This window comes from Arvicola amphibius, chromosome 2 (assembly GCF_903992535.2).
Source record: "Arvicola amphibius chromosome 2, mArvAmp1.2, whole genome shotgun sequence".
Lineage (NCBI taxonomy): Eukaryota > Metazoa > Chordata > Mammalia > Rodentia > Cricetidae > Arvicola > Arvicola amphibius.
The window spans coordinates 188,127,077-188,137,061 of NC_052048.2; the positions used below are offsets into that span (position 1 = coordinate 188,127,077).

A 9,985-nucleotide genomic window follows, 5' to 3' on the forward strand; every position below is an offset into this window, starting at 1 on the left:
ATACTTTTTATGTTTACTCCATAATCACAACTAAGAGAGAATATCCAACATTTGTCTTTCCGGATTTGAGTTACACCACTTAATATATTTTCCATTCCATCCATTTACCTGTAAATTCCATTGTCTTAGTTACTGTTCTATTGCCGTGAAAAGGTACCATGACCACAGAAGCTCTTATAAAACATTTAATTGGCCTGGCTTCCTGTTTCAGAGGTTTAGTCCTTTAGCATCATGGTACAACATGGCAGCATGCAGACAGACATGGTGCTGGAGAGGTAGCTGGGAGTTTTGCATCTGTTTTGACAGGAAGAGAGACAGATATACTGGCCCTGGCTTTAGGATTTGAAACCTCAAAAGCCCACTACCAGTGGTACACTTCCTCCAACAAGGCCACACCTCCTCCAACAAGGCCATACCTCCTAATAGTTCCACTCACTAGTGACCAAGCATTCAAGTCTATGAGCTTATGTAGGCAATTCCTATTTAAATCACTGCATCCCTCACCTCTTTTTTTCACAGCTGGAGAATTCTGTGTCTGTACTATATTTTCATTATCTGATATGAAATTATTATCATTGTAGGACACTTATTTTTAAATGACTTGATTTTGTTCAAGTCTAATGAGTGTGTGCATGTGTGTGTGTCTGAGAGAAAGAGAAAGAGAGAGAGAAACAGAGACAGAGACAGAAGAGAAGAGAGATCTCATTTAAGACAAAAAAGGAGTTTCTATGACCGAGGTTGAGAGCTGTGTAAATCTTTTGGTATAAATGCAGTTTGACAACATGACCATTTAGCAAACAAAACAAAACTAAACAAGCACAACAAGAAAACCAACAGTAGGTTCCCCTAACATCTGCCACTTCATAGTTATACCTTTCCCTTAGCACACTCAGAATCTACTAAGAAACTGGTGATTGGTCATTTTGTATAAATAAATAGTTTGTTGCTAAATTTTTCATTACTAAAAGTTTACATTATGAAAAAAGTAGGAATCATAAGTTTCCATTGTCTTTATTGGATGCTTTGTATTTTGAAGAGAGTTATTAATTCATTGCAGAGACTGCATTATTTTAAACTGAGTGGTATGGCTTCTCAGTTGGAATGCATCGTTTTCAAGATCCATCTTGCATAAGGATGAATTTCAGTGAAGAAGCCCTCACTTCCCTTGGTTATGCCTGCTTTCCCCCAGGACAAAATTCCGTGAAGCCTCCCACTGCAGATGGCTGGAGCAGCTGAGACTTCCTGACAGAAAGAGATGACAAGATGTCAATGTCACATTGTCATGAATCAAGAGTAAATTCTAAGACACGGCATATAGCAGTAGCAAAATCTGGGGAAAAGAATTCATTTTATGGAAGAGGTGACAAATTTTGCTTCAATCTGCTCTATTCTTTTCCTTCGCAGTTCAAGTTTTATCTAACCAGAGTGGAAGTAGGAGAAAGGACAAATGACCTGTCATAGATCTCTTCTACTCTAAGAAAGGACAAATGATCTACCTTAGATCTTTTCTACTCTTAAGATGGAGACGGGAATAAAATACATCGCAGAATGAACAGTCATGAAGAGGGATTTCAGCTTTCTGCTCTTTACTCTGTGGAAAGTCTTATTAATATGTGATGTTTGATTTCCCAACACGATCTCTCTCCTCTAACAGACCCTGTAGTATCTTTCTGCATGGAAAAGGAGAAATACCTTAATTGAAGTTATAATATTAGGTGAACGCCCTATGCACATGATGTTCATCCTTGTTTCTTGTTTCTGCTTTTGGAGAATGTGCCAGCATTCAGTTTGGGAGAGAGAGTACTGATTTGTCCATGTCAGGATGTCAGGATCACTGACTGTGGGAAAGAAAAGACAGATGAGACCCAGAGCTGTTCTTTTGACAAGTGACCTTGTGACCAGCCCTTAGTTTGAGAATCAATTAATCTGAGAATATCCAATATAGATAGCTATAGACACTCCAATCCTTCCTATAGTTCCTCATGGAAAATATCCATGGTGAAGAAATAGATCCCAAAGTCCCTTATCTTTTCATCACTAGATGTATAGTTCTAGCTACTGTGCTTAATCCACATTTTTTCGAAGCGATTGTATGGAGATTATGAATGTCCACAAAGAAAAAGAAGCAAAATTCTTGGACTCCAAAATTTCTGCTACAACCTTTTTTAGGTATCTGTTTCCTCATCTTTACAATAAACAAATGTATATAAAATTATTCTTTCAAGCATTATTTATTTGTTAATTTATTTATTCATTGTGAGTGTATGTATGTGTATGTAGGGTGTGATTATGCCACAGTGAGCCTGTGAAGGTCAAAAGAAAATTTGTGGGATTCAGTTCTTTGCTTTTACCATGTGGGTTCTGGGGACTGAATGGAGGGCATCAGTTTTGGTGGCAAGTGCCTTTACCTGAAAGGCCATTTCGCCAATCCCTAAGGCCAGGGCTATAAACCTGGTTATCATGTGACTGCAGTGGATAGTGTCACACAATGGTAACTACTTGTGTATGTATCTAAACATATATGTACACAGAACGTTTTGGTAGAATACTATCATTAGGAACTTCTAAGCTGCAAATTGAACTTTATGTGGTTGCTATTCCATGTCTCTCCTAATTGTCTGAAACACCATTATGTAGTTCTTGGCTATAAATTGATCATTTCTAAATGGTTATTTCCATATATATGTGTGTCTGTATAGAAATACACATACACATTCCCTGCCCCCTGTGCCGTCATATTGTTCATCTCCATCATAGAAAATGCTACTACACTATAAACATCCGTGTATAGGGCTTTAATCAAAAGAATAAGAATCTTAATCTCTAGTAAAGAGTAGTAAGAAAAAAAGAAATCAACAATTTATCAGGCTACTATGGTGGTATCTAAAGAGCTGATGGCATAGGTAGTAAGGTTACGCTCTGTAGAGGAGATCAAAACATGCCAAGTCAAAAGAGAGAGAGAAAGAACTTATATTCAGTTTTATGTATTTGTATTTTCAGGAAAAATTTACTTAACAATCTCTGTGAAAGTAACTTAAGTTAATTGAAATAAGATTTCATTATAGATATTGGACCTTTGTAGAAGAGGTCTTTTAGAGAGAGTATGTTGGGATTATTTTAATATACAGAGCTACACTTTATATAGTGTAGTTTGTTTTTATTTCAAATGGTACCTAACAAATTACTTTTGTGAGGTGTGATGGAATTACTTCAAATGAAGCTTAAGAAGTCAATGTCAAAACCCACATGAAATATTCTTTTTATTCATTTTTTTAGAAATCTTAAAAACTTAGATTCCTAGTCAGTTTGTTTCTAAACTAAAGTACAAAGTTTCAAAACACTGAGGAAATCAGTTTTTATAGTTTATTTGTTGTAAAAGACATATTTGGAAAGTCCTCATTTTGTTTTCATGGTGTAGACACCAGAAGCTGGGTTTAAACCTGACTAAGCAACTTTGAGAAAATCTGAAATAAACACAACCTACAAGCAGCCACTGTATAGCCAATAAGGACTAAAGGACATGAAAAAGCCATGTTTGCAGAGAAGCTCCTGCAGATATCAGTACACTCCGTTCTTCCCATGTTGGGCCCATAAGCCAGAGGGATGTGTACTTACAATATAGGATGTGATTATTTTCTCATGATGTGTGCCAGGCTAGAGATGTAACTAAGAGCATGCTATAATAATCAACCAGTCTATGTGCCCCCCCCCAAGTCTACACCTCCACGTGAGGAACTTTCACTTGTGACACAAGTTATGAAAACTATACTCTGTACAAAACCAGCACTGGCTAGAGGGCAGATGGCTCCTTCAATCATTTCTTCGTCATCCCGGGCCCAATGGAAAGAATGTGTCCTTATGTTCCTGGACATAGCTTGGGTTCTCCGTGGTAGAGAACTGAAAGAACTCTGTATTCCCTCACCTATCACAAAAGCTTTGCTTTTTCTGACTTCCCTTCTAAGAAGTCATGGTAGGCTTTCAGCAATCTTCACTGAGAAGCCCACCCTCTACCTTCAAAACCATCTTTATCAATGATGACTCCAAGTTCTAAGTCATTTATATTCGGTTTTCTAGCCTCAGTGCTCAAATATTTTAGAGGCAGAGCAGTTACTGCCCACCCTATTTGCTGCTATCAGAGTAGCATATATCTGTTACCTCCTGGGAGTACAAAGTCTTGATGGTAATCACTACAGGATAAAAAACTTTATATTTCCTTTTTCTATCAAGTATATTCAACCGCATCTTTCCCCAGCACTGGCCTCCCCAAGATGAAGTCAAACACTCACAGTTTTTGTAGTTATTCCAGGTCCATGTTGGTATAAAGCAGGTTTCATTAAATATCATGGGTTCCATAGCTATGGCTATAGTTCCCACGTGAGTGTTTATAGTAGCTGGATAAGAGAGTTTTATCAGCATCAGATCATTTTTCCGGATATTTGGGTCATAATTAGGATGGACTACCGTCAATGAGTAACTGTATATCTGCTCTCTCTCATTTTTGATGTTAGGTTGATAAACTCCCAGTCGGATTTTAGCTCTTGGGGGAAAAGAAAAAGCAGACGGATGGAAGAGAAAACAGTCACATAACGTCAGGAGTCACTTTATCCAATCAACTTAGTTTTGCTTTGCAGCTGAAGTTCATTGAAATAAACTAATGTTGTGTATAAAAGAATAGTTTACAGAATTGCTATATAATCAATATGCATATGGAATGACCAACATGGATCCAACATCTACAGCATACTCAATTGCTCCTACTCTAATAATAATCTGAACTAGCCGCTGGAAGAGAGTCACCACATTTGACTCAAAGTTCCAGAGTCTACTCCATATTTGCTCAGGCAGGTGTTTTGAACCTGTACTACTGAGTCTAACATTCCTAATCTTTCCAATACTCTTCTCAGGACTACATAATTATTTTTTCATGTGTTTTGTACCTTGATCCTAAATTCTCAAATTTCCGTGAGTAGTTTTGTAGAGATAACAAGTCATCATTTCATGTTATAATCTCTAGGCAAATTCAGATGCCTCTGTCACAAGGGAGCTAGTCATGCAACATACCAAAAGAGGCATTCCCTTCCAAAAGAAGCTCACAGTTCACAGTGATAGTCTAATTAGGAACACAAGTTCCAGCATCATGCAAACTGCCTGTTTTCTGTGTTATCTGTCCTAATGCAGAAAGCAAGCCTTCAAGCTCTGTTGAATCAAACTTGTCTTGAATAACCAGATGGCTAATAGTAATAAGTTTGAAATGGAGCTGAAGCTCTGAGTCAGACTCCCTCATTCAATATTCTTTTCTTCTTCTGAAAAATTTTAAACATGTTCTTTTATTTTATGGGAATGAAGTGCTTTGCCTTTGTTGCGTGTGTGAACTGCATATGTGAAAGTGTTGGTGGAGACCCTAGAAGGACATCAAATCCCCTTGGAACTTTGAGTTACAGATGGTTGTGGGCCACGTGGTGATGAGCGACGTGAGTGCTGGAATCAAATCAGGTCACCTTGCAAGAGCAGTAAGTGCCGTTAACTGTTGAGCTATCTCTCCATCCCCTCAGTGGATTCTGAACATCCTACAATACTGAAGTTCTCAGAAAGATCAAAAAAAGCAATGTTCATCCTCATATGGGGATCCTCGCTTGTACTGCATTCATGCCTGCATGTAAACAGATGTACCCCTAGTTAAAGGGTGACTATAGAGAGAATAGGAAGGAGTAGCGAGTGATGGAGGAAGAATGAAATGACGTGAGTTGTAAAAGAGAATATTTTTTCTCCTTCTGATTCTAGCATGACTTTTCTTTTGTTGAGAGGAAGTGCATAAAGATGTAATTGATAATGAAGTCATAAAGCCCTATATGAAGCTGCATGACTTTAGCATGACCATTCTAAATGAAGCTCAAAGAGACATGGGGACTTTGGAACTGGGCAGTGTTTGCCTGAGTGACTTTGTTCATCTACCGTGTTATGTTTTTACTTGTGATTTCATTGCAATGAGATGATTAAAAAATAGATTTTTAAGAGATGCTTTATTTTATACAGAGCTTCCTTGCTTTCTTTTGTTTTACCTTCGGGATGTGATCTCTGCCTCTGACTTCATCCTTGTGAATGAATTCCCTCCCCCTTACCCCATATACTCAGCCAACACTGCTTTTTCAGCATGCTTAAACCCTTATACCTTTGTTACATAAGAGAGATTGAATGTTGTTCCCTTGCCCTGGAATATTTCTAGGTTTTATTCATTTAGTTGACTTGTGCTTTCCTGTTGGTTCCATATTTTCAGAGGCCTAACATGCCCAACTTATACATTGTTCCCACTCTCCACACCTTGCTGTTCTGTTTTGTTCTTTACTTTTGATCACTTCTCTTCTTGTATCAGAATGTAACCTCTATGAAAAAAAAACATTTCTACTTTGATCCCTCAATGGTTATACTAAACAATATAGCAAATGATTGGTGAATGTTTATAGATGAATATTTGAGAAAAGTCTTCTTATTGATTTCTTTACTGAGATGAGTAAAAATGGAAGAAGATTCAATCTTCTTGGATTATCTAATTCCATGAAAAGCATGGAAGTTTGCTTTTCAAACCAACTCCCATAGCATAGATACTTCCCAGATCCCAAGACTGAGGAGCCACTTACGGTAAGGAGCAATGAGCAGCAGTGAGCACCCACTGAGGGTCAATGAGAGTTCCCACACAAGGCTCTGGCTTGGACTGCAGATAGACCATGTAAGGAACATTGAAATCAACTGGCAACTGTTCATCTAAGTCCTGAATGTCTCCCAAAATAGCTTCTGGAGAATGAAGGAATAAGGGAGGGAACAGAAACAAAAAGTTTAGTAAGACAGATTTGGTTAGTTTTCTCTAACAAAAATTTTTCAAAGTTATCAAGGCCTTTATTTTTGACATTTAAAAATTTCACACAAAATAACATGTCATTCAAGATATACAGGTTAGGAAAGTAACAATTATGTTTGTTGAGATGGAATAATATTAAAGTTATCTAATACTAACAGATGGGCCCATCTGATGCTGATCAGAAATTCTGACAGCACTGTGTATTAGGAAAGTGAACAAAATCAATAAGTACTTTAAATATTAGTTCTTAACATTACCTTTTGTCAGTAATTGGGGCATAATTAAGGACTTTTTGACTTTGGTAGTGAAAAAAGCATGAAAACTCAAAATGTATCGACTTATTAACCCAGCTCTCTTCCTGAACCCACATGTTTCCTAACATCTGATGTGAAAAAAGAAATGGTAGTTATGCAGTGGGTTATCATGTGTTCAAGTGCCTACTGAGGAGTTCTTAGGGATGTTTCCACAAAGCCTTGGCAGACAGGGCACTTAACATGCTTCCACACATCCAAGGCACCCACAGGGTACATTGGTAGGAAAATATGTGGAATAAGAGTATTTTCTTCGTTTTCCTCCAGCAGCTAATTTTATCTTTAAGATGATTCCCTATTTTACACTCTATCCCACAAGCTATAGGTTGTTACTCTACCTGGAAACCACTGGAACACTTCCCTGGATTTCAACCTAGGTAGAAACCAGACTTCAAACTTACCTGCTGCACCCAAGAGAGTAAGGATGAAAAAAATCTTCATGGCAAGCTATGATCTCCCCAGCGCAGACTACGTGGCCACACAGTAAATTGTCCCAATTTGGACACCTGGGACCTTGACCCAAGTGGCTGAAGGAGAAACACTTGCAGCAGGAGGAAAAGGCAAAGGCCTTACAGAAATCTTCAAACTGTTTTCTCGAGATCTGATCTATCAAGGTGTGTGGGAGTCACCAGGATCTGATTCTGAGATCCTGAGGGTAGAGAGAAAGGAGAAGACCAAGACAGGACCTTGGTGCTTCCTGTGTGATACTAAAGCCCTCCCTCATCAGCAGATGTACCTGCTGACTTCTTCCCTCCCCTCTTTGTGACATGGCTGTTCTTTGTTGTCTTCCTCACCCCCTGCTTGTGACTTTAAGCTTGCCTCCCTGGGCACCTCTGCCTCTGCGGAGTCACCCTGCCATCTCCAGAGGCTCTCAGAACATTGATGCATAAAGTCCATTATCAACACCCTTTTTACTTCTCCTCTCTTTTTTTTGTGCTGAGGAGCTTATAGTTTTTATGGAAGTTAATGACAAAATCAGGACTCAGAATGAATTCTTCAGATTCCCCATGACAAGACTAAGCTTTTCCTGAGATCTGAACTTTTAGCAGACAGCATTGGCTATGAGATCCTCTCGCTGTTCTGTGGCTGGGGAACGGGTTAACACAGAGTGCCGCCTTCATGAGACGTGGGTCAGGCCTTCTGGCCACTTTGTTTTCTGACTCTGTATGACTTTGCTCTTTCACAGTAGATCCTTATGCTTATATTTGCTCACTAGGCCAGACACCTTCAGACATTTGTAACTCTCTTTTATTTTTCATCATAAATAATGAGGAAAAACAGAAGTTTGTTTTCTTATAATTAGCTTTCCTTAAACATATTCTATTCAGGTAACTGTGGATTTCCTGTTGATTGTGAAATAACCCTGACTCTGAATTTCTTCATCAAAAAATCAATCATCTTTAACCCAATAAAGGTTTGGGGCAAAAACTACCCTGCTGACATTGGAACTGTAAATGAAGGCAATTTCCTTCCCTTTTCACTTTTTGTATTTTGTCCACTGAGTTTTTCTTTTTCTGAATGAACCATGTTATTTTTTTTTTTTTTACCAGAAAATCTGACATCATAATTTCCTGATTGCCACCCACCTCCAAGATAGGTAACAAATGGTAAGGGTTTAACTCTACTTTTTTATTGAGAATTTCATAAATGTATATAATGAAATACGTTCATATCCACCCCATTTCTACTCTCTCATTTCTCTCAACAAAACAAAGGTCGTTTAGTGACAACTGAGGAAATAATACTGATATTAGTCATGATCATACATTTAGCAGCCGAATGATTTCACAGTTAAACTTCTTTAGCTTCATCTTAGGGGCAATAATAATATTACATTTAAACTCAGAGATTATCTAGTCAAATATAAATAATAATTAAGAAGAGTCAGACTGTGGTTAACTGTCGGAACCTGCTCTAACAAAGTCAGCTGGCGTACCTGGAAGGGGGTTCAAGGTTGAGGATGATGGAGGACTCTTATTGGTTAATAAAGAAACTGCCTTGGCTTTTTGGTAGGGCAGGATTTAGATAGGTGGAGCAGACAGAACAGAATGCTGGGAAGAAGGGAAATTAGTCTGATGCCATGCCTCTCCTCTCTGAGACAGACGCTATGGAGCTAGCCACCTGGTCAGACATGCTAAATCTTTCCCGGTAAGACACCATCTCGTGGTGCTACACACATTACTAAATATGGGTTAAAGCAAGATGTGAGAATTAGCTAATAAGAGGCTGAAACTAATGGGCCAGGCAGTGTTTAAATGAATACAGTTTGTGTGTTGTAATTTCCGGGGCTAAGCTAGTTATGCGGGAGCCAGGTGGGATGAAAAGCAGGCCTGCCTGCAGCTCCTCACTACATGAGGAAATGAAATGGCAGATTGAGAGAATTTAAGACAGAAAACACAGGATAGATTTGGGAGGTCTGTTAGTAAATACTGACCAGCCCAGAGTTTATTTCAGAACTTGCTTTTATACAGATTAAAGGCAGAACAAAGGTCAGTACTGCCGGCTAACCACCTCCCTGCACTGTCCTTGGGAGGAAGCACAAGCAGACAGGCTCATTACCTCTCATATGAGTTCTGCTGCAGCAAGCAGTCCCTTTTTCTACCTGGATGTGCCTTTGGCTGGCATTCACCAGCCTGTGTCTAGTGGATAAGGGATTATTTCTTATGGTCAAAAATGCTCTTTCCAATGGGCTTAATCAGAACATTCTCACATCCTTCAAGGATACCGGAGAAAGCAGAGAAGGCAAGCTTGACTCAGATGACTTATAAGTCAGAATTGATTCCAGATGGAAACCTGCTCCCATAAGTAATTATATAACCAT

General features: G+C 38.7%; 1 protein-coding gene across 1 annotated transcript; it reads right to left on the bottom strand.

Annotated features, from left to right (window-relative positions):
• Window positions 1–1,092: 1,092 nt before the first annotated feature.
• On the bottom strand, window positions 1,093–7,605 carry LOC119806818 (probable inactive serine protease 58). Its single transcript, XM_038318855.1, has 5 exons — window positions 7,566–7,605; window positions 6,636–6,804; window positions 4,287–4,537; window positions 1,693–1,838; window positions 1,093–1,242 (listed from the first exon to the last, which is right to left on the bottom strand). The coding sequence occupies exons 1-5, from the start codon at window positions 7,603–7,605 to the stop codon at window positions 1,093–1,095; spliced, it is 756 nt and encodes a 251-aa protein (XP_038174783.1).
• Window positions 7,606–9,985: the final 2,380 nt, after the last annotated feature.